The following is a 25728-nucleotide window of genomic DNA, read 5'->3' on the forward strand; positions in this document are numbered from 1 at the left end:
GTGTTTGTTCTATGTGCACATCGGTACACACATGTATGTACATAATGTGATGGTTTTATTCTTCTCAAGCAGGTGTGGTGGGGTGATTTGGATCCCTTTGGAATCTTTATATGATTGTTTTGCCTCTATTGTCTTTTTGGCTCAGTTTATTAAAAATAGTTGTTGTTTGTATTATTCAGTGTTTCCATTTGCATCTAAAAAATGGTAAGACTAGATGGGGTTTCTAGATTACTTGTAACACAGAGCAGTGGAGTTAAAGTGCAAGAATGAAATGTTGCTTGCCTGGTGTTCACTGCTGGTCACTGAAGCAAATGTGCATGTTGTAAAGCACGTAAAGAAGCAGTTCTGTTGCAATGCTGTCCTTAATTTATTTGTGGAAGTGTCAGCCTAATTGGAAAAACAACCAAAAGAGCAACAACAATCCCCCAGACAGCCTCAGAAACTCAGTAAAGCAGCCAAACTTGAAACAGTCTCTCGGGAATTAATGCCTGGTTTAAAAAGATAGTCCCCAGTGAGCTAGCAAGTCATCCAGATAGTCCTTAATCCTGAGGAAATGCCATATTGGATCATCATTCTTCTGGTTGTAGCTGAAATAATGTAGGTTTCTTATGTTAAGTATGTGTCACTCAGCCATAACTTGTTCAGTGTTTTTCAAGTGCTTCTGCTCAGTACCTAAAAAGATTTTAAAGCAAATCCTTGAATTCTGCCCTTCTAGTGAGGCCTGCACGAGTGCTGCTAGGAACATTTGTGTGTCTGAAGAGGAAGGGCAGTCTGTAGTGTTTATACTTACTCCTCTGTGAACAGCAGGTACAATTTCTCTCAAATTATTCTGTAGTTAAAAAACTTGTATTGCACTGAGTCTGTGGATTTGCAGATAAAAGGGTATTATCTTATGTGACAGAAGTCATCTTGTGGAGGTACTGCTTTTTGCAAGCTGAACTTCTGATCATCAGCTCCAATTAGCTCTGAGAATTCGCTTATTGGTGCTTTGAAGAGTTTTCTGTCTCAGCCTATATTATAGACTCAGCTTGTAGCTCTTATGAAGGTTATTTAACACTTTCTGTTGAACTCGCCTGTTTTCAGGTGCATCTTTTTTTCCCCTGAGTTGCCACACTCAGGCTGCAGTTTCGTTTTCTTTCTGTACCTGCCTCAGATTTTTTGTATTTTAGATTATTCAGTTGTTACCAGGGCTGGTGTCTTGCACTTACTAAACATGGTGCCTCTTCAGTTTTGGAAAGCTCCATTCACTGGAGCAAGGTTTTGAAATTTGGCAGAAAATTGCTGTTGATCAGGGATGTGCCTTCTGCTGTTCTTGAGAAAATCTGCCCAAATTAGGCAAACTTCTAAGTATTTGGAAAAAAGCACCACTTTGCAAGTATTTGATGAATATATTAGTGCTGAAATCCCCAGAAGTTCCAGTGTATGCTTGAGTATGTTTTGGCCTTGAAGGGTTTTTTGTGGGACGAGATGATGCAGTCACCCACAGAATAACTGAACATGCCTCAGTCCAGTCCTTGCAAGAGTGCAGCCAGACTTTCCATGCCCTGGCTGCTCAAGGCCAAGGTGGAGTCAGGCAGCCTCTGCTGGTCTCTGACTCCTTTATTGGCACCCAATGGTGTGGAGGAGGAAAGTGGCTGGAACACAGTCCTGCACCAGTGGGGTCTGGGCTGTGTTAAGGGGGGATAACGTGGGTCAGCAAGGTGGGAGAAGCTGCACTACAGCTGGGACGTGAAGATGAAAGGCATTGCTGCACCCAGTGGCACTAAAGGTCCATCTGACTGCTTATGCTTCCTGGGTGGTACCAAACTGGTTGTTCTTTTGTTAATGGACTGGGTCTTCTCTTGTTATGTTCACCCAAGGGTGAGGCATGGGGTGTGAGTTTCTGTGGTCAGAAAGGAAACTAGCTGATTCATGAGACCAGATGTGGTGGGGAGGAAGTAGAGCTTGGACTAGGGTTTAAGTACAGAAACTCGGAGCTTCTTGTCTAGGAACTGTTCTGTGATTAGAGTGCCAAGAGTGATGGGAATGGGGTTGTTTGAGGAGACACAAATTGAATTGGCCATTCTGATAGTGAACTTGGGGAGGATCAGAGAACCAGGACTAACTGGGCAAGGGAAACAGCAGAACAGAGCTGAGGAGTAGAAAGGGAGTTTAAATAGAATTGGCAAGGAACCAGTAGCAAGGAAGCAGCTGCGATAAAGAGCATGTGGGGAGAGCAGGTTGGATGCTGGGTTGGACAGGTGGAATTGTGACTTGCTATCAGACAGGATGTGCAATGGGATTAGTGCATTAGGAACAGCAATTCAAGAGTTTGACAGGATCAGGAGAAAGTGTCGTGAGTGCAAAAGGGGAAGGAAGAAACATGAGGCAAAATACAAAGATTAGATACTAAACCAGAAAGCATGTGAAGGAACCTAACAGTCCTCTTTTGCATGCTTGGCTTTGTAGCATTGCTATTTTTTTGTTTGTTTGTTTTTCATAGAATATTGTAGAGTCAACTTACTGGTTTGAATGTATGTGTTTGTATTTTGCATCTTTACTCACTGTGGAAGGCTATTTGACCCCATCTCCAAATGAGAGCTTTTTCCAGAAGTGTGTGCCCTGCTGCTCATCCATACATTCTGTACAGAGAGCTTTGAGGAATTGTTTAGAAAATAGGCTTAAAATGCATTTAGAGAATGTTTTTCACTCTGTAATATGCTTTCTCTTATGAAGAGATAAATGCTTTAACACATTTATCTTGTATTTACAAAGGGAGAAAATGATTGGCATGCAGCAGTGAGTGAATGGAAGTGTGTTTTTTCAAAAGTTAAATGGGGAAGGGAAATATTTCTTGCCCTCTTGAGGGCTTTCAGTCTGTCAGATGTAGGTCTTGCAGGAGTGGCATTCATTAAGAATCTGTAGCAAAACAAAAACTGGCCATGGATGAACTGGGAGAGCTGTGATAGAGCACTACATAAATATTTTTTTTGCCTCTCCTGCCTCTCTTCCAAGTAGAAAAGTCTGAGATACTCTTGCATATTGTCCATGGAAAAGCATAAAAATAAAGGGTGAGAGAAAAGGGTTGTGTGTGCTGGCCAAGAGCCTTTGTTCTTACAGTTCTTTGGAGTTGTGAAACATTTGTTTCATAGAGGGTTCTTTTTGGCCTGTGTTTGCAACTTAACATGTTAAAGCTGGAAAACTTTTGCAAAGCTTTACTTCAGTTTTTTTGTGTGCTTAAAAACGCTGTATATATTGGTTAGTAGCTGCTTTGCTGTTTTGCTCAAAGGTGCTGTCATCAGCTGGTCAGAAAGGCTGAGGGACAGCCAGGCTGCCCACAGGGAGCAGGGCATTCCATGCTTAAAGATGAAACCCAAATTGTAGGCTGAGCAAATGCACCAGCCTATCCTGTAGGTAAGGAGAATAAGTGTCACATGACATGTGTGACTTGGCTCCTATTTAAATCAGTGCCCTGGAGATTTACAGCCTTATTTTTGGAATGGGGGGGATAGCTAGGTTTCAACTCTATTTAAAGAGAAAAATAATGCTTCTCTGGCTCTGTGGCTGCCTGCAATCTTCTGAGATGCAGTCAAGTAGCCCAGGAAACAACCCTGGAAGTGTAGAAGCATTTATCCATTCCTGGTAAAGCACAGTATGAACTGTGAGCTTCTCTTCAGCTTCTCTTCTGGATAATTGTGGGCTGCTTTCTCTTTTTGCATTGTGGCTTTTGATCTGTTTTCTTGTCTACATCATCCTTATACCTGTATTATATATAAAATTGTTGAAAGTTCCCTTTCCAAAGGTTCAGTATGATTGATGTGAAGCTATCTTGAAATAAGAAAACTGTAATTGTTGGAATAATGCAATTTTAGCAGGAAATGTGCTATTGTGGAACACAGGCACCTAATTTAGGCATCTTTGGAGACTGAGATCTGTATAGTTTTTGATGCTTTTTGAAAATACTTAGTCTGGAATAGAAAGCTCACATATCATAGTGCCAACATATAATGTTTGTGGGAGTGTGTTGAATTGCTCCAGCCAGCAAAGCCTTTGCTGGGCTAAACAACACAAATATAAATATTTCACTCAGTTATTAACAGCTGAGTTGAAGTACTTCACGGTTACATGACAAAGCAGCACATTCCATTCACACAAAGGTCAGGAGACCTTTTTTTCTGTAGGATATCTGTTTTCATGCTGGTGATTATAGACATTTGTATTGACTTGAATCTGTTGTTAGCTTGGTATCGTTATCTTTTGTGGTTTGCTGGTGGGTTAATCCCTAGGAACAGAAACATCTGGGATATTGAGAGACCAGTAAAAAGCTAGAACCAGTGCTGCTTGAGGAGTTGAACAAGTAAAGTGTCAAAACAGTGGAAAATCAGAACCTATTTTATAACTAGGATGCAAGGATTAAGTGCTTCTTTCTTTCTTTCTTCATGGTACATCAGCACATGTGGTGTTTGGAAGTTGCTGGTCACTGGAGCAATATTGATTTCTCTCTTGGGGCAAGGCATTCATCTAACCCTCACAGCAGGGAGTGAGTTGGATTCCTTAATCAGAATGGCAACAATCCATCCTGGAGCTTCCTCAAGGTATTAGGGCTAAATTAAACAGTCTGAGACTAATGTATAAGCCATAATGCACTTCAAGAAGCTTTCTTGGATAAGGAGAATTTTGAAAATAATCAGAAGATGAACCTGAAATTAAAAGAAGAAAAGCCACAGGCAGAAATCACCCTTAAAAAGATGTACTGTAATAGTTGGGGTTTTTTTGTGTTGTGCATTGCTCAACAGTCAGATTCTCTTAGGCAAGAAAAGAAAAAAATGCACAAACTATATAGCTCTGTTCATGGCATTGCATTTATAACTTGTCTCCTTTGTGCATGCGTTCCACAGCCATTCAAAAAATAGCCATCACAAATATTATAGTAGTAGAATTAAGCATCTTAAAGCCAGGAACCATTTTTTTAATACAGTCACTACTGAGCATGTGTCAGATCCCCTGCATATTGTGTTATGTCCTAATTTTGAAAAAATTTAAAATGGTGTTTACTAGTGTGCATTTATAGCATCTGCAATTATGCATTAATTTTTTGAGGATTAAAAATGTCATGATTGCATTCAACTTTTCTGGAAATCCTTTCATTAACTTGGATGAGGAATGAAATACGACTGAGCTTTAGTTTATAACTTAAGTGCTTATAAGCAAGAATTAACTAGAATGTGTCAGTAACCTTGCTGGATGTGCTTATTGATCATGATGAATGTCATTCATATACAGGTGTTATTAAAAAAAATAAAAATGAGGTAGATTCCATGATGTTTCTTAGGTCTTAATTAGTAGTTTGTCCACATCAGCCTGCACGCTGAGCCAGCTAAAGAATAATTTTATGGAATATTTGCATCCTTCTCCTAAGAGAATAAACATATTATAGAAGGCCTGAAGACTTTATAAAAAAGCTGGAATGTTTTAGAGTGATGGTTTATGTCTGTGAAGACACAGTGAATGTCACAGGTGGAAACTGGCAGATGCTCTCATCTTAAAGACCTCTGACTTCAAAGTGCTCTGACAAAATATTCTACCGTAACATAAACTTGCTTGGTCCTACCAGTTCATGGCCCAAACTGCATAATGTGGGAAGATGGGTTTACACTTCAAGGTTTTTGAAAAATAAGCTCTTGCTTTCTTGGCTGAGAGCAATAGCAGTTTCAAGTCAACCCTTGGACCGACTTCCAAAGACTATTTTAAGTGGAAGATATTGTCATTTTAACAACTGAAGAGCACTGCCTGACCTCACTGTCCTTGCTGTGGGAGGGGATGTTCTTGTCAAGTTGAGAGATTTCCTTTCTTTCTGACACCCTCTGTGTACATAGGTAAGGATTCATTTGTTTTCCTCTTCCCTCCTCCTTTGTATCAGTCTCAGTCAGAGGTTAAGCTTGCTTTCTTTCCCTGCTTGGCAGATAAAGCATCTAGTAAATTCAAGTCAATATCCTCTTTCATATTTTTTAGATGATTCAACTGCTCATCAAGCAAGTGGTCTATCCCTGTGTTGTAAAATTGTTGGGGAGTCATGGGATGTTCAGGGAACTGTGCCCAGAAGCTCCAGTTGCTGTATGAAGATCAGTAGATCTGATCCATCCAAGTCAAAGGTTGGACAGGAGGTTCCTGTTTGTTCTTCAGACAAAGACATTTCTTCTGTGTTTGAGTGATCTTTAATTCGACAGACAAAGCTGCAGCAGTGTCATGGATGAAAGCTGAAGGGAGCAGAGGATAGATACAAGAAAGGGGAAGAGGAGGAAGGCTGTCACATTGTTATTTTTAATAGTGGGAGTTGATGCAGATTGCCAAGGGCACTAATAGACTCTTTGTCAGGAGGAGTAGCTGTATCTTGAGATTGGAGTCTCCAAGTCCACTGTAAGTTTTGGGGATCCTCATGCCAGGAGTCACATGGAATTGCTGCAGCAGTTGCCCTTCAGCTGGCAAAACTTACAAAGATCCAACCTCTCCTTTGTCAGTCCTGCAGAGCTGTTTAATCTGTGTGGCTGCCCTGGATGGCTTGTGATGATATTGCTGGATCCTTACAATAATGACTGAGTAACTTTGATACAATAAACACTCTTATTTCTTAAAATTTGTTTCTGGGTTAGCATTTCTGAGCTTGAGCATTTTGAATATGACAGGCAGTGCAGTTTATCTGTAAGCTTGGATTTTGATAGCAATCCTATATTTTGAATTCATGCTAAAAAGAAAATAGAGCAAGGAAGATTTTTTTTTCCATGTCCCAAGATAAAATGTTAATTACTGATGTATAGATTAGATTATATATGTTAACATAACATATGTGTTTTGAAACACTTGATTTACAGTTTGTAAACAATGTGATTTTCTTCAGCCTACATAGAAAAGTACAATGGAATAGGAATTATAAAAGTGACAAGAAACCAGAGATGTGAAATGTCTATATACTTGGGGGGATTTTATCTATTGGCTTTGCTTAAATTACAGCCCTCTCATTTTAGAGAGAGGATAAACTCATACAATTTATTTTACCACTGCTTCTAACATGAAGCCCTTGTGATAAAGCTTCATCTCACAGAGCATTTGCATAGGTGTAACATGTTACTTGGCCCATATATCTTTATTAGTGCACCTGTTATTTTACAAATGGCTTGCATTTGGTGCATTGTTCACCTAAACAAATCTTTAGGAAGGACTGAACCTTATTCTTCAACCCTTACCCAGATGAGTAATTTCAATTATTTCAGTGCAGGTAAGAGCTGAAGCCCTGGGCTTTTTATTTATGCAACTGTTGCCTCTCTCTGCATTGTGGGTCTTCAGCTTTTTTTTGTTGAGGTCAATAAGAAATTCAGATAATTGTGCTTAATTTAGTAATGCTGACTGTGCTCTCTGAACATCTGTCACTCTGTTTGCATCCATGTCTCTGCATGGCAGGGCAATGTTCAGAGCCCTTGGTGTCGTTTCAGGCGTTTTTTAATTTTTTTTAAAGCATTTGTATGTCTAGTATCTAGGCTAAGGCATTTTTCTCTGATATATGCAGATGCCTTAAACTTTAATCTCGAGCTCTTGTAAATTGTCTTTTTCCTGATGTTCTGCAGCAGGACCAGTTGTTTTGTTACTACCATGTCATATTCTGCTGTCTCCCCATGTATTTTTCCATTACTAGATAATTTATTCTCAAAGACACTTATTTCTCTCTCTTGCATGACTCATAAGACTAACTCCTGTCACCTGTCACTTCAGAATTTGCAACATATGTTTCAAAAAATGTCCACTGAAGTGCAGTGTGAGAACCTCTTGCTGGCCTGAGTGCCAACTCAGCAAGTGTCATGTTTAATGCAGGAAGGTGTCTTATAGATTCATGGAATAGAACAAGTGTCAGAGAAGCACCAAGTAACTTACCCTGATCATAAGACTCCAGAGCACTGGACGAAGACTCACGGATTGTACGTTGTTGATTTAATATAATGGCAAAACTTGATTTAAAAAAAAATAAATTAGAAAGTTGTTTGCAAGTGGGAAGTTTCTCCAGGTTGCGTTTGCTCTGATGAAATGCAGTATCCAAAGCCAACAGCTTTTACACAGGAACTGAGAACTTTGCTTTTAATATCGTCTGCTTTCAAGCTAAATGCTCTAATACCACCTCATTCCAGTAATAAATTATTTAGGAATGCATCTAGCAAGACTCTTGTGGAGTGCCTCAGTGGAATTTACGGGATATCAACTCTTGCAGTACTTAAATGTCTGCAGTTTGAAGAAGTGCATTGCTTAAAGCTTTGTGCTGCTCCAGAAGACCCACTTTTTACATTTTTAATTTTATGAACCTGGAGTTACTGTCAGTGTTTGTTGTTGGACATCCAGTCCCCATTGGGCTAGGTAGGCATTGAGCAACCCAGGCACTGATGGGCCCTGTCTTGAAAATTGTGTAATAGGAATTAAAGAGAATCAAGACGAGGAGGATGGAGCACATGTCACTCCAGGTCATGGAAATCATACACGGGTCTCAAACCTTTCCCATCTCATGAGTTTTCCAGTCTGGGGAAAAAGGCAGTAATTTCTCTTGCACCCATGTTTGTTATGACAGTTCTTATATGTTGTGAAATTGTAAATTGCTGGATAGTTGCTGTAGTCTGAGACAAAGTTAAAAAGAAGAGAAGAGAGTATTTTATCATCTTACATTGAAAATCGTTACAGTATGCTGAGATACCCAAAATAGATTCTGTGTACTAGACTTGCAGTGATCATTGAGTGCTATAAAAGGTCTGTAAGCCTGACAGCCACATTTCAAATAATTATTTTTCCAATGTTCTAATTAATTGCCTTCAAATAAATAGTCATGCAAAAAATGAAATAGAGCAAAATCAATATTTAGTGGCATCTGCTTAAAACCCCCCCTGTTCTAGACTTGTGAAGATGTGTGGGGGTGATATTCACACATCCCCAGTAAAGACAGGATGGAATGTGTGTCCATGTTTTCTTTTCATTTAAGGAATTAATTACTCCTTAAGTATGTAATTGTGAGACGCCTTACATGGCCCTGCTCAAAAATAATGAGTTGGAGGACACAGCTTCATCTCTGTAGGCTGTTGCACTGTGAATACACATTTAGATGTTACCAGAGTTTGTCTCCTGGGTGGGAAGAGCTGGTCTCCACCCTTCAGCAGGCTCTTCCAGTTGAAGCAAGTGTGCAGAACTAATTCTGAAAGTGGGCTGTAATTTTTCTCTTGCTTCAGGAAGGAGTGATCTTAAGTGACTGAGTTCTTACTCTGCACATCACATTGTTTCCTGTTCAGCTGCTGGAACAGTGTAGCTACAAGCTGACCTAAATTTATGGTTCTCATGCAAGAAGCCAGTCTACTTTTGAGCTGTTTGCAGTATTTTTATAAGTAAACTGGCTGTATTCACTGTTATGGCTGTTTACTTTGCATGGCAGGCTTATGGAGAAGTGAATTTAGGAATCATTTGCTGGCTCTGGTTATTTCAAATAGACCTATAGAGCTGGGGAATCCCTTACCTTCTGGAAATGAAGCGGATGTTTGTTAGACTTCCTCTCACAATAATGGTATGAAAGAGCAGCACTGTGCTTGCCATCCTCTTTTGATACTTAATGTTTTACCATAGAATCACAGAATGGTGAAGGTTGGAAGGGGCCTTAAAGACCATCAGGTTCCAACCCCCCTGCTATGAGCAGGGACACCCCACTAGATCAGGCTGCACAAGCCTCATCAAGCCTGCCCAGCATCCGCAGCCTCCCTGCGCAACCTATTCCAGCACCTTCCTACCCTTATGGTGAAGAATTTCTTCCTGATGTCTAACCTAAATCTCCCCTCTTTCAGTTTAAAACCATTAGCCCTTGTCCTGTCACTGCTCTCTCTGGTGAAAAGCTCCTCCCCAGCTTTCCTGTAGCCCCTTCAGGTATTGGAAGGTGCTCTAAGGTCTCTCTGGAGCCTTCTCTTCTCCAGGCTGAATAGCCCCAACTCTCTCAGCCTGTCTTCATAGCTGAGGTGCTCCAGCCCTTTGATCGTCTGCTGGTTTGTTATTGCTATGATAGGAAAACTGTAACACACTGTAATGTAAGCATTCCCTCTGTTTGTTTCTTGTGGTAGGCTTCTGTTTGTTCTTCCAAGAACATGAGAAGAGTAGAAATCAGGACCATGTTGCTATGCAGTTACATTCACAAAATTTCACCACATGTGCTCTGTGCACATCACACTTTTCTATGATACAGTCTTAATAACACAATTCATTAAGAAATGTTCCTGTAAAATATTATTGCTACAATACAGACTCAGAACTTGACCAGCAGCTCTCCCTCACTTTTCTTATGAAGATTAACACAAACCATGGCTCAATGTTATTATAGTCCTTTAGCTAATAACATCAAAATCTCTGTGGTGTAATGGTCGTGTTTTTGTTTGTCTTCAAGACAGAACATTTTTGCTGCTCTCCCAGTCCTGTGTCCAAAGTACAACAAGCAGCTTTGAAAAACTGTAGCACCCTTTCAGAAAGTATTCTTGGCGCCTCAGATTTTTTCAGCCTGCTAACACATTCAGAACACAGGACAAGCAGCTTAAGATCTGAATGAGATTGTTCACCAAATGAGTTGGTGCAGCATATTAATTTGCTAGCACTTCTAAATGCTTGCAGTGTTACAAGAGCCTGCAATGTCACTAAAATACCAGGAGCTTTGTTGGTTCTAAACTCCTTAAAAGAGAGTTTAAAATTCTTGTCTGCTTGCTGTGACCTTACCAGCTTTAGAAAGAATTTCAAGATCCGTATTTGAACAGTGTTATGCATCCTGGGCTTATCAAATTAGTAACAATCTTTTCCTGGTAACTGTCTTGGAGTTTCGTTGTGCTCTGGGTTTTACTGTATAGCTCATTACTATATGAGGCTCCTATTAGCACTTTTATGTGGATGCCAATGGATACGTTTATTGCATGTTTTGGTATTTGCTTAAGCCTTTACAGTCAGGCAGACTAACATAAAGTGGTTTTAATTAGACTGTATGCAGTCAACTTGATTTTTCCATGGGTACTTTTCATTCCATGTTAGGTTCGTAAGCTGGTATTTAAATGCCAGAGTACTGATATGACTAAACCATTTTTCCTTTTACTTCCTTGTGTAGTAAACTGCACCCCCCCCCAAACAATATTGTGTCTGAAAGTTATGTGACAAATATGTGAATGTATTTTTAAAAGTACAAGAAGTCTATTTTTAAAGTTTTTTAATTGATGCTTTTATTCAAAGGTTGAACCCAAAAATTTTGGTAATAGCTGCCTTAATGGGTAAAGTACAATTTTGTTCCCTGCTGCAGCACAACTTCTGTCTGAGGTTTATGAACTAGTAGCACTGATTAACTGTTCAGAAGTGATAGTTGAATATAAGGCAGTATTTTTAGGAATAGAGTTTAAAAATCCCAAAAAACACCTAACACTTTGTACTGCCCTTTGTTTCACTGATATTTGGTTTAAGCAAATAGTAGTAGTAGTTCTGGTAGTACTAGAAGATAGGATGGGTGGAATCAAATGGTCAAATTAGTGTGACATACGTGTGGCTTTTAATCTTGGCTCCAATAAGCTCCGTCTCAAATTGGGTAGTGCTTTTCCACATGACTGTCTAAAAACTAGATTGATGGAAAAAGACTGCTTACTGGTGTTAATACCCATTAGGGTTGTGGACATGCATGCTTGTTCAAGCGTTGTGAAGGCTGGAAATCTATATCATGGTACCATCATCGTTACAACATATGTTATAAAATACATGGGGTTTTTGCAATCCAAGGACATGAGGCTGTTGTCACAAGAAAAGTGAATTATCCCCTTTTGCTTAGCTAGACTTGCCTGTCCAGCTTGTGAGCAGAATATCCTTGCTGAGGAAAGCAGTTCCTATTTAAAGGATCAAAGGATGTTGTTTTTCTTGCTGAGGATGGTGAAACATTATTTATTCGTGCTGCTTAGGTTTCCAAGTCATATTGGTCAAAAGGGAATGTAATTGTTGATTTATTTCCATAAAGTGTTCTGACTCTTTTACTTGGGGAGGCCAGAGGCTTTGTAGGAGAAGCCAGGTTAGATTTGTACTGTCAACAGATGCCCTACTTTCTAGAAACTGTAATTTTAGGTTGTCTTGGTTAGCACACTGAACTTGGGCTTTGTGCACTGGGGCTCTGAGTGTGGCCTCATGGCAGCATCTCTGTGGGACACTCAGCAAACCACTGTGTCTGGCTCCCTGTGCTGTGGTTCCCGCCTGGCATCTGCTTTCCCTGTGACCTGGACCCTATTTCATGCCTGTTTGTGTGTAGGCAGCACTTAGCACAACGGGGCTGCTGTTAGAGCTGGACGATCTTTACTGCTGCTACAACTGGCTTAGAATGCTCTCTGATCTGGTAGTTGGACACTTAAAATTTAGGGAAAGTAGGGATAATTGTGTGTTAAATGTCTAGTTCAGTGTGTTCCGTGAATGTCATGTTTATGGGATGGGAAATGCTGATTTCTTCGCTTTTTACAAAGCTCAGTGGCACATGATCTGTCTAGTCTGACTGTATGAATGTTTGGTGTGATGGAGTTGAATTTACCTCTGTGTATTTAGATTTTTAATTGTCTCATGTTCTGTGAAGAATCTCAGATATCCTTGAGTGAGTAGCCAGGATGGAGCCATCAAAATCCATGGAGCACTGTGCTTGGCCGTGTGTGAGCTCCTCTATTGGCTCTGCAAACCTGAAATGTGTGTGGGAGAACTTTCTCTTGTATTCTAGCATGTAATTTAATTGATGTTTGTTTGGTAATTTGCCTCAGATTAAATTATTCATTGTCACTACTGAACAAATGCTTTGTGTGCTTTTAGTGGATCAGCATTTTGCACAACATTTCTCCTTTTTTATTCCACCTACTTTGATGCATTCATTTATTTTTTTGCTGTGATCTTATTCCTGAGAACTGAGACTTCTGTGGGGAGGAGGGGAAGACCCAGTGGAGTTTCAGAGAGGCTTTATACAGTGAATACTTAGTTAAGGGAAAAGCAATTACTTTTCCTCAGACTTAAACTTTGATTTAACACAAGTTCACATTCTAATTAATGGATGCTGTTACCTGAGGATACACTTGATAGAAATAGAATAGGACTGAGCATGTGAGAATGAGTATATGCTCTCTACTTCTGAAGGAAAAGCTTCGGTTATCAGAGAATCTTTGTTTATTGATAGCAAGATATTCTTTGCACAGGTGGGTGTTTCTGATCCCTACCAAGATGTATCAGCGTGACAGTTGCCACGTTAGTTTTGGTTTGACCATCTTTTAGTTTCTTAATCATAGATTAACTCTGTGGCCATACAAGTGATCTCATCTTTTGCAGAGGAAAATGGGCATGGCAAGATTCAATGTGAAGTTTGAAAATTTTCCTTACGTGGGATCAGCCTGAAACAATCTTGTTGTCAAAATCAAGACAAATGGTCTGAGTCTTCCAAGTACTGTGGAGGGTGTGCAGATGCAGCAGGGGTTGGTCCCTTCTCTGAAGGGTTTTTCAGTTGAAAAGTTGAGACAAGTAACAGGAAAATATTTGGCAGGACGTTAGCTGAATGTCTTGGTTAGCATTTCCATAGCTGCAGGAAGGAGCTGGGTCTTATTCCCATATAAAAAAGCTGTATGACAAACCCTAATAGGTGGATTTAAGGAACAGTCTCTTCAGCTTTTCTTCAGCTCTTTGCTTGTTTTCTGTTTCTGGCCAAGTTCCAGAGTTAATCTGTTTTTTTTGCCAGTGTTGCTTGACTCAACTTCATAAAGTGGAAAATAATGGATTATGAAATGCACTTTGAATGGAGTTTCTTAACAAATTTTGAAGTTATTAACTTTGTGTTTAGAATTTAAGTTGAATTTATGCCTAGGTTTGTAGACTTTAAAAACACTACATGCTCAGTCTATTGCATTAGATTTCCTGATTTGTGCATCTCTGAGAAGTCTCCTGTTTGGGGAAACTGAGCTATATCTTGGATCAGAAAAGAGGCACCCAAACTGACTTTTGAGTTAGAAATGGAATGCAATGGCAGACAGAAACACTTAAGGCACAGCAGTAATCTTACTTGGTCCTGAGTGTGAAGTGGTGCTTGAAAAATCTAGGACTATATTTGTAATGTCACAGTATTTAAGGTATCGAATGCTTTTTGAACCCCATCTGCAAAGGAGTACTTTAGTCTTTTTCAGCTTCAAATTCCATTTGATTTGGAAAAAAAGGAGAGAATAGACAAATTTACAGATTTTCACTTTTCATTAGAACTTTTGGGAGGGGCTTTGGGCATGCCTAAGGGGGGAAGTTGGCTGTAGGTATTGCCCTTGCTTCAGTGCAGCCTCCACCTAAATCCAATTACAGTGACTTTTAGAGCACTTTTCTTTTCCAAGCATGTTCATCCCATAAGGACACTGTGCCTGCAGTGGAGCTGGGTAGTCAGTTCTCAGAGTGCTTCACAACCAGAGAAGGTGGCAAAAATGAGTCAGAGGAATAAGGGCTGTTCTTTTCTGTTTAATAACTAAATACACCTTTGCATTAGCATCTATGTGGGGAAAAAAGCTTGCACACATGCTAAGCCTGACAGGTAATTGACTTACTGGAGGTTAGATGAAAAGTTACCCACCTTGAAAAACCAACCAACCAAAAAAAGCCTCACCCAAATATTACTCCTCCAAAGAATTTTGAAAGGTTTGCTATTAATGATAAAATTATGATGATAATTATAAAATACCCTGTAGGAGGGTACATAGAGAAGCTTTTTATTTTACATGATGAATCCCGGATGGCATTGATTGATGAAGAGGCTGGGGAAACAGCTAGTTTCTCCAAACTATGTTCCCACAGACTACTGCAGTCTGAAGTATTGTTTTTGTGGATAAGATTCTACTATTGTAATTCAATATGGTTTTGGAGTTTGAGGGTAGAATGTATTTTCTGTATGTCTCTTGTTTTAAATGGATCAGCAGGCTTGTTTGTTTTGCTATTGTAGTGATCTGTGCAATAAGCAGGAACACTGGATGGTTCATTTTTAATAATTAGTACAGAGCTGCCCAAAGGGGAAACTGTGTGGGCAAGAGAGCTTGTTGATCTTTGTTTTAACAGCTGGTATTATTAAGGGAGGACTTTGCAGAAAGGAAAAAAGAGGATGAAACATCAGTCAACAGTTAAGCCAAAGATAGAGCCAGGCACAAAAAGATTTACTGGGACTTAGTTCTAAAATTGCATTTGTTCAAATTATTTCAGAATAAAAGAATGGGTGTGTATTTAATCAGGGAAGTGAGATGGGGAACAGTGAGAAGTTGCAACATTGTCAACTGAAAAATCTTACAGGAACAACAACAACATAATATATTTAGCATTGTTACCATGCTGCAAGTCCTGAGGGAAGCAGCTTGAATCTGGAGCTCTGCTGCTGCTTGTGATTTATACCATCCCAGCAGCAGAGCGATACACACCAGAATCTGCTCATTTTCAAAGCTCTTGTTTATGACAGAACAGAACAGTGAATCCCTGTGGGTCGTTGCAGGCTTCAGTCTGAAGCTCTGGATACTGTCAACAAAAACTAAATTCTTGTCCCATTCCTGTTCCCCCAGGAGGAGCAGAAGGAAGAGGTGACCATTGCTTTGTTTTGTTTCTTTTTTTTTAAAGTGAGTTTTGTGGGTATAATTAATGCTAATGATAGAGAGGCATCATCTCTCTGGGCCCCAGTAGATTTTAGTAGTTATGAGCCTTTGCTTAGCTTTTGCTTAGCTAATGAGTCTGGATTTTAAGGTCTTCACTCTACAGCTTATGCCCATACCCAGTAGGAGTAAGTCAGTCCGCTGGAGTCAGTTGAATTGCACTTGTGTCTCCAAAAGGAGAAGCAGCATTTTCATGTTTGCCCTCAGTTTTTATAACCAAATGTGCAGAAAAATGTTGATACTCAGTCCTTCAATAAAAATACTTGGTTTTTCTGACCTTACTTGTGGCATTAGTTGAGGTTTCTCTCTTATTTTCTGCTCTTGAGGAGCTTTCTTATATTCTGGGTTGTAATTTGCACATTATAATGTGTTTTGAAACAAAACTTTGTCCCATTCTGGGGTTTCTTGTGTGGATTTTGTAAGCAGAATTGTATGCTTGAAAAGAAGTCTTCATCTCAGAATGGTCTGCTTATGACAGATGGTTTTCATTGTGGCGAAGTCATGCAGTGCCTCAAACCTCAAAATGTATAAACTTATTTGAAGGAAATGAATTGCTGCTGCAGCACTGCCATCCATGAGATGTATCCTTGGACACTGCAAACAATGTGTTTTGAACCTCACCTTTCCCTTCTTTGAAGAAAACTGTAATATGAATGTTTTGAGAGCATGACATTTTGACTCCTCTAAAGTGCACAGTTCCTCTTATGTAGAATTGTCTCCCACTGGTGACAGCAGATGAACTGTGTCAATTGTCCTTGGCCTTTTCAAGTTAGAGTAAAAATGAAACAGCACCTACCTAATGTTCTGTACTACGTGGACTTGTGTTCTTCCACATGTGTCAGCTGGGGCATGTAGCCTGCACAATTTGTCATCAAAATCTCCCCTGTTCCAAGAAAGCCAGGCTTGCTGTTAGCCTGCCTGTTGTCCCTAACTATTCAGTACTCTTGTATTCAGTTGCTGTTTCTTTTAATCACCTACTGCTCATCAGCTCTGTCCTGCTTCAGTTGAGCTGTTCACATCCTCCTGCCTTCCCACTCCCCAGAATTAATCATTCCTTTCTGTTGCCTTACCTCTCACAGCATCTTTTTACAGCTGCTGCAGCACCAGCAACCACATCCTCTCTTGTATGGCACATCCTCTCTCACCTTCCTTCCTGGCTGCTGTGTTAGCACTCTAACTTGCTCTGTTGCTATAGAGGGACCACAAGTTCTGCTTTACCACATCCTTTGTAGGATCAAACAGGCCAAGGCGGAGGAGAAGGCTTGGTTTGACACCAGGATGGCAGAGGTTGGAGGGTTTGGGGTCTAATAGGTTTGGGCTCCAGTAGGTTTGAGCTGTGGCAAAGAAGGCTGTTGGCTGTAGTGGTGAAAGCGGTCTGTGGAGCTTTTTTTTTTTGCAGGAGCACCAGATCCTCCTGGAGCTGCACTGCTCCTGCACCTGTGGCTGGGCAGCAGCAGTGACTCAGTCTTCTGGCTGCTGCAGGAAGGAGCACTTTCAGTACAAAGTTTAAGCTGTCAGCAGAGAGAGCTAGACATGGAGTGTGCGTGTGTGTGTGAACGTCTTGGCAGCTGATGACACTGGTTGTACTCACACAGGGAAGTGTCCTCTCGTGAACCATGTGTCAGGTTTTGCAAGGCTTCCATAATAGGTGTTACAGTGGGTCACCAGTGCCTGGGCTGTGCTCCCAGTGACCTGCCAGGCAGGCAGACTTGTCTTGTTCCTGACCTGGTGCTCTGCAGCTGCTGAGGGACTCACTCCTCCTCCCCTGCAGGTCACGGTCCTGCTCTCTGCAACCTCTGCTGCTTTTTAGGTCTGGGGTTGTACATCACCTTCTCTACAACAAGTTGGAAGCTACACGAGTATGAAGATGAGCTCAGCGTTTTAGCTAGTGAAGGATATACCTATGCAGCTTTACTCTAGGTGGGTCTTTCTGTTGGATGTTGCAATTTAATTTGTTCCCCATCAACCCTGATGATCTGGTTGAACTCCCAGAACTGGCCTTGCCTCAGCATGGCTGTAGCACTCTGCTCTCCAGGCCCTGGCCTCTGCACCATAGCCTCCAGTGTCTGATTTCAAAAGGGTTTGACTTCAGGTTTCCATCCAGGTAGGGTATGACCGAAACCTGCCTGAGAGACAGCACTTCTGCTTAATTAGCAGGAGGGGTCACTCTTGAGTTTGTGGAAGGTGGTTTTCTGGGTGGGGTTGAGTGTGGTTGTCTCGAGAGCAATTAAGAGGGTTAATACCTGTTGCTACTCTTTGCTGCCTTGCTATTATACTGAGGCAACATTGTTTTAAATCCAAATTAAACTTGGCATAAGTACTGGATCTTATATTGCTTTACGGCTTTAGCAAAATACTGAAGAGAGTAAGCATTTCAAGGTTGAAATACACACCAGTAACTACTTAATTCATAACGTTTACTAGAACAGGTAGGACGTTTAGAGGTGAGTTTATCTAGCAACATAAAAGAAAATGCAACATAAAACACAGCCTGTTTCCACTCTTGGGTTCTAGGATTTTTCCCCTCCCTCCCCAGGTTTGAAATGCACCTGGTAGCCTAAGGATGTAGCAAAGACTCAAATTCTTGTTTGTTTTCTCCTAGCCAGGTCAAGTTCTGAGGTGAATCAGAAGAGATAAGAGAATAGTTAAGAACCTTTTGTGCTCTACGGGAAATGAGTTTACAGGATGAAGATGAAGAGCAAGTTGTGGTGGGGAAGTAGGAAGGATTGTCTAGGGTAGTTTTTCAGCTTAAGTAGAAATGTGCTTGTTTAAGGTGAAAAGTCAGGAGGAGTTTAATATGTAAAGGGTAAAATGAAATTATTACATTGAATAGTATGAAAAGGAGTTCTGCATGGAAAATGCATGTGATCATAAATAGTTTTGTGAACAAGAACCGGATGCCCAGGGCAATGGAGGGGGGTAGAGTCGTGAAACGACCCGTGAAGCCACAGCATTGTGTAAATATAACCCAGAGATGGTCTCCCTGTCCTCTCTGTCTGTCTTCCATGGTGCTCTCAGTCCTCCTCGTCTGTGCTGTATGAAGCAAAAGGTTAGTGTCCTGTACTTAACATACTTGACATGTATAAACATGGATGTTTGTTTAGTTGCCATTAACTGAGGGTTTCACTGGGTATAGCTGGCCAGGTTTGTGTGGGAAGTTGTCTGGTCGGTAGTGGCTGAGTCAAGAGATGCTGAAATGCTTTTATATTTTTTGCTCGTCTCTGTTTTCTAGAAGACATTTTCAGTGGCAGCCTGTACTTTGTGCATTTTCTTTTGTTATTAATTTGCCTGAAGACTGTTAGATTTGCAAATGGTTTTACTCTAGGTCTCTGAGGATCTGTGATCTGAATTCTTTTGTATTCTGCTAGCACTACTGCCATACTGGACTTAACCAAACCTATGAAGGTCTCATCTTCTTAATTATTTTTATAATAGGAAGTTGTTCAACCATGGTATCTAAAAAAGTAATTTAGAATTTGAACAGTGTAATATGTTCTTCATCTTCACTTTAATTCATTTTGCCTATGGAAATGAGTGAGAGTGTTTAAAAAATTTAGAGATGTGGGAGGAGAAGGTGTGAACCAGAGGTGAAAATTAGCATTTGATTCCCCTATTCCTACTTGTATTTTTAGAACAGTGAATAAACAAGTAATTTTGGGAGGAAATGGAATTGAACTCTCTGGAGAACAAGGCAGTAGAAAGTTTTCAAATATTTTTACATTTAAGAAAATGGGTGTTTTATTCTCTTGTCAGAGTAGAAATATAGGAGGAATATGCTAAATAAAGGTTTTTTCTGTTATTACCTACTGAATTTTCAGCATATTCTTTCTTTGACTACTTGTCTCTGTATTAGCATTCTTGTTAATTTAGCACTGCTACCTGTAAAAGTAGCAGAAAGACTGACAGTTTGTGCTGGTTACTGAGATATATTAAACACTGCCACCTAAGTCTAGTCCAAGCAGGTTTGACATGATGCCTAAAATTGCAGAATTAATTGGTCAAGTCTCCTAGACTCTAATGTTTTGTTCACTCTTACAACCCAGCCATGGGGAGCACAGTGACCTGAGTGTTTTGGGCTGCAGAATGGCCAAGACACTAATGGGAAGAGTGAGGACACCCCCTTTACTTCAGTAGATACAGATGCTGAAGCCCCTTGGCAGCAAATTAAGGCCCTTCCATCACTGGATCTGACCGAGCTTTGGATTGAAGTATTTTGCAATAAATGGAAGCACTCTTGAAAGAGGAAGGAATATCTTACTGAGCTGATCTTCAAAGCCCACATGAATAACACTTTCTTTATTGCTCAACAATTGGTTGTACTCCATGTTACGTGGTTTAGAAATGGGAAGAAAGCCTTTTTTTGTTTTGTGTTGTTTTTAAAGGCTAACTTTCTTTTTCCCAAAATACTTTGCATTGCTGGGGAATGTGACTTGAGGAGAAAAGTTGAGAAGTGAGGGGATTTGACAGCCAAAGTAACAATTAAAATGAGGAAAAGCAAATAGGCAGCATGATTTCCATTTTAAGCATTGTCAGAGTCAGAAACATGCAGCTGAGCTTCAGAAACAATGTCTAGATATGAAGGTATTTGGGCAGTGGTAAAAATACCAGGAGATAATTAATGGAAACAGAAATGAAGTTGGAAACACACTTTGCCTTAGGGATAAAACTTTCAAAGCATTCTGGGTACTTGGATGTCCAAGTCCCATTCAAGTTAACGTCTATCAAGTTCTTTCCTCTTGAGCTTTAGATTTTGTGTGCACGCTCAAGAATGTGTTGAGCTCTGAACAAACATTAAGACATTTTCAAGCAGCAGAGGCTCTGCCTTCCCACCCATGAGAAGTCAGGTGGGTCAGCTTGTGTGTTCCAGCTCCTCCATCACTTGGGGAAGGCAGGAAGTGTTTGTACTGGCACATGGTGCTGTCCTTAGGAAGCTGGTGGAATCTAATGAAGAGGAATAAGTTACAGCTGTATGTGTAGTTTAATTATGTGCACATCTTCATTGTGAATCAAAAGTCTGTTCTTTTTAATAAGCTATTGATAGAACAGTAAGTGAGGATGGAGACTTGGCAATGGGAGAACATGAGATTTGACAGGTTGGAAGGCTCAAGGACATGAACAGTAACGTCAAGGCTGTGGTAGGAGCCTGCTGAGATGTGCAACTCATTGTCAGTACAGCCTTTTGCTCAAGAGTGTTCCTCTATGTAAATCAGTCTCTGAGTCAGAGGAAAGTAGTGAAAAATTCTAGAAAATGCCTTAGTGTTTCTTTTTCAGAGAAAACAGGTGCAAAGTGACCTTTTGTTTCCCCCCTCACTGTGGTCTGGTGGGAGCATTCTCACTGAACACTGTGTCATGCTTCTTGTCTTGTTTTCTTACTTCTTGAAGAATGCTAAAGCCTTGTGGAATTTATTGTTTTCTAATGTTATCCCCAACTGGAAGGGTGAGTAGGCTGTAAAAACAAACAGAGGAGAAAATACACATTGAAGTCAAAAGCTGAAAGAGCACCTCTTGGAGATACCTGAGCCAGCTTCCAGCTGATGACCAACCTGCAGAGTTGTAGTGACATATTAAGCTGCTAAACACAGATGGAGGCATGGTGGGCTTAGTGCTGAAACCACATGCTGCTTTGGGGAGCAGCCTCATGGTTCTAAGGCCAAGTTCCTTCAGAGACAGATAAATCCTCACCAGCTGAACTCCTGCTTCTTTTTCTAAGGTAGATGCTTCCCCAGCCACAAACTTCTTGCTGGCTTTCAGTGTGACACTGGCACCTTGATCTTTGTGTTTGAAAACCACTTTCAAGTTTTACTGTTTGAATATGAGAAGCTGCTTATGCTACAAGTGCTTAAGTTAACCAAAATCCCAGCTCATTTACTGATGGCCTTGCACTGCAAGAGTTGAGTTTTTTTGTTTTATTTTGTTTTTTTGCTGGGCTTCATTTCTAAAAAGAGCTTGTTTTAAACTAGAATATTATTCTGGAGTTCAGTGAAAATTATTATGGAACAGTAGTGGAGTTTGGCAGTCTTTTGAACTTCATTTTCTAGCAATCTGCTTCTGGTAAGTCTGGAGTAAGTCTGCTTCTGGTAAATTTTGGAGAAGGGTGAAAATCCCATTGTTAGGGATAATAAAAAACCCAAATTTGTTACCAAATAGTTTACTTTTTTTAACTTCACAGATTCCACCTGACAATGCATTTTTGGAAATACTACATACATTAAAAAAAATTAGATGATGATTGTTTGAAGAGATGACATTGTTGATAACTACTCTCAAGGATCTTTTTAGAAGTTCTGGTTTTACGTTGATTGCATGTATGCCTGGACTTTGGGTTTCCATTAATTAAAGGTTATGCTTTAAGATCAAAGCATTCTGTGTACTCTGTCATCCCTATGATTCATTAGCCTTAACACCGAGCCTTTGCCTGTCTTCAACTTGCAGGGCAGATCCATGAAACAAGGAAGACACATCTGTGTTAGATCCCTCTGGCCGTACTGCCTTTCCTTTGGAACACCATGTTCAGCAAGTGAGGGTGTTGTCAATTGTAATGACTTCTTTCATCCTTAAGGAACACGGAAAAGAGAACTGATAATGGGATACATGACCCCGCAGTAACATGCTTGTTGTGGGGTGTTGGCTGCTTAATAAAATAGCATTTGAGCCAAAACTGTTCCATGCCCAGAGAAGGCAAAACCTTCTCTTTAGCAAAGTCTGCAGAAAGCTGAATTTCCCCTTGTTTTGCTTCTTGATAGCAGGTCTTAGTGCTTGTAGTTTATCTGGTTGAGGTTCTTCTGATTACAGCTCAGCACAGAACAAGTGTCTCTGCTCACTTTATAAATAGCAAGTTAGCATCTTCTCATAGTTGGCCTGACAGCTGCACTGCCTTGTATTTGCCTTTTCACTGCACATCATGGAGTTTTCTTTTGACAAACTTGACATAGTAAGGCTGCTGAAACAGTCCAGCAGATCCACCTTTGGGGTAACAGACCGGGTGGAGGCAGGTGCCTGTTTCTAGCTCTTATTGGATACTCTGATCTAACTGGTGCTCAGAGAATTGAATCAGGGTGGTGGTGTTGGAAAAGGCTTGGACAGGCCACCACCAAGATTACCTTTCTAGGGTGAACCTTCTCTACCTCTGTGCTGTCAGCAGTCTGGAGTTCTCTCAAAGCACAAGATCTTGAAAGGTGTTCTTTCCTATGGAAAACCATGACCTCTTTGGATGGCGGTGAAGTAGGATGCCAGGTTTCTTGCTACTAGGAAGGTATATCTTGATAAGGGTGGTGTAATTTGCTTACAGAGATTAGAGAGTGGATTTCCCTCCCTGAGATTTCTCAAAGTTAAGAGTGTGTGTAAACTTGTGAGTAATGGACTGCCTCTTGGGGTATTTATTTTATATGCCTGTGTTTATGTTAAATAATGTAAATTGTGGAAGAGAAGGGTGTGGGATAGCTGTAAAACGTCTTTATCACAGCCCATAAAAAGGTCATGTTTGCACTGCTTTCTTGACACCAACAGAATCTGAGAGATGGAGAGGTTGTATATTTAAAGCAGAGATGGATGCAGAGGTTGTATATTTGAAGCCGAGCAGTAGGTGCCTCATTTTGCTGCCATGGTACTCCAGACAGCACTCGGTGTTGCTTCCTGCTCAGAGCCCTCTGGGAGGAGGAGAGGTCTGTGATGTTACGCAGGGTGTCTTGTGTTCTTCCCAGCTGTGAAATTGTCTGAAGTAAGGATTTGCCTGCATGCAAATTTGTACTGGCTTAGAACTTGTCTTCCCTTTTTGCAGAATATATAAATCCTATTTTTGACTGAATGGTGTTACATTGGTTTAAGGGTGATCTGTGTTGCTGGAAGTCAGGCTTTTAGTCTATGTAGCTAAAATATTTCCCCTCCCCTTCCCCCCCCAGTTGCCTGTAACCACTTTTCCTTAGATCCTGGAGAACGGGGCTTAGAAGTTGATCACTATTTTTGTAACTTTATACTGTTGCCCTTTTGGTGTTCGCCCCCCAGTGCCTCCTTAATTGACTAACACTGACATGATTGAAACTGAAGCAGAGTCTGGTTTGGCTGAATTGGTTTAAAATAGTACCTCATGCTAAACCAGAGCAAATAAGCAGATATGCAAACCCTACATGTCCTATTCCATGCCTATTTCCTGGTGGTTTAACTGGATTCTTGGCTAGGGTTTTGCACCTTTCCTCCTCTAACATGGCTTTCTTTTTCTCCCACTCAAAATACAGCTAAAAGGGTTTTGTTTGCAATTAGGAGCTTCTCTGTATGTGACTGTTTTGTTCAGTGCTGGGGGGAATCTCTCCTGATACCCATCTAACTCTCTATCAGAGCCACATATACTACAAAGCACCGAGTGGTAGCTACTTAAGCAACAGATTCATAAACTCGCCTTTGTTGTAGTTTTCTGTTGTTTTGTGCTTCTAAGGAAGTGGGCTTGTGTTGCTTTGATAAAATTAGATGATAGTTCTACAAACTGCAAGTCGCAAGACCAGATCTTCTGTCAGAAGCTTTAATTGTGGCAACTAAGCATCTGACCCAAATCTATGGCTGTGTACAATGGTTTTGGAAAATGTTGTAAATCTAACCTTTGTACTGCAGATAGGTGGAATTATTCTGTTTTTCATGTAAACCATCACTGAACCTGATGCCAAATAAGCCAGGCTGATACTAAAAACCTTGTTTACACTGTGTTTCTGTCAGGATAAGTGTATTGAGTGTATCCCAGTTTAAAAATATCTTTCAAGTCTTGTAGAAATATTAACCTCCCAAATGTTGTGTTGAACAAATGATGATGGCATTTGAGCACTGCTTGAAGAAACCAAATTGTTAAAAATAAGCTAGTTTTTAGGTTAAATCTGCAGATAGTAATAGGCTGGCTTGGACAATTAATTTGGATTTAGAGTTGCTTAATTTATCTTGGCATTTGCAAATCCCAAACTGACTTGTGGAATGTTCTTGATTGAAAGAGATTTTACTGAAAACATGTGTGGCTGTTTTTGAGGGCAACAAAATTTGAAGAACAAAGTAGCATCTGTATATAAATGGAGGCAGACAAGAAAACTTACTGTAAACATAGCTAATGTCATTTTTGTGGCATCATTTGTTCTTAGCATGTGTTCTGGTTGAGAACAAAACAGGCTATAGGGAAAGCAAGTTCTGTTCTGTAAAAAGATTGTTAGCTATTCTCAATGGCATTTTAAATTTTTAACACTGACAAAGCTTGAGTATAGATCTGTGTTTTTCAGATTAAAATAAAAATTATTAATTAGAAGTAGACCTCAAATTCATGGAACTTTTCAGCCTGAAGTAAAATACTGGCAAGAGTATCTTATCCTTAGTCTAATTATGACTTTATATCAGGAGATGGTATTCAGTAGAATTGCCAGGATTTTTGAAATGTAACTGATTCAGAAATGAGGAATGAAGAATGTTACTGAATTGGTCTCATGTTTAAAGACTTGTTTCTGTCCATTAAAAACCTGTGTTGCTACAAAAATGACTTAACTGTGGTAATGGAAAATATTCGTCACACTTTCTTTATGGTGATATGCACTTTGGAAATTATTTTTAGTTATCTCTGTGTTCAACAAGATGAAACTATTTTTTTGATTCATTGCAGGACCAGTTTGACAACTTAGAAAAACACACGCAATGGGGTATTGATGTCCTGGAAAAATACATCAAGTTTGTAAAAGAAAGAACAGAGATTGAACTCAGCTATGCAAAGCAGCTTAGGTAAGTCAGTATGTAAAATTCTGGACTTCGAGTTGCATCTGCTCAGACCTTGTGGTTTATAATAATGGCTTATAGAGAATATCTTTAATTTAGAGCATCAAAGCTAAAGTTACTTTAAGATACTGTTTTATTATCTCTGCTAAAGATAATACGCTTTGCAAAAAAGCATTTTTAGGTGACTGAGTAGGATACTTGGTCTTAGTCATGATTTATCGATGATTAATGGCCCAGACTTTGAGGATAGCATTGTAATGTTTTCCATGAAATTAGGACTGCTGCATGTACATGCTGAAGGATTTCAGAAATCAGC

The 25728-nt window shown here is 40.1% G+C and overlaps 1 protein-coding gene across 1 annotated transcript in view; it reads left to right on the plus strand.

Annotated features, from left to right (window-relative positions):
* Positions 1 to 22581: 22581 nt before the first annotated feature.
* The window catches only part of FNBP1 (formin binding protein 1), a 65158-nt gene continuing 62011 nt past the window's right edge, over positions 22582 to 25728 (plus strand). The window contains exons 1-2 of the mRNA XM_009998993.1: positions 22582 to 22650; positions 25303 to 25418. Of these exons, the coding sequence (XP_009997295.1) occupies positions 22582 to 22650; positions 25303 to 25418 (185 nt within the window). The remainder of the gene's footprint in view (positions 22651 to 25302; positions 25419 to 25728) is intronic.

The sequence above is a fragment of the Chaetura pelagica genome, unplaced genomic scaffold, assembly GCF_000747805.2.
Source record: "Chaetura pelagica isolate M959 unplaced genomic scaffold, ChaPel_1.0 scaffold405, whole genome shotgun sequence".
NCBI classification, from domain to species: Eukaryota; Metazoa; Chordata; class Aves; order Apodiformes; family Apodidae; genus Chaetura; species Chaetura pelagica.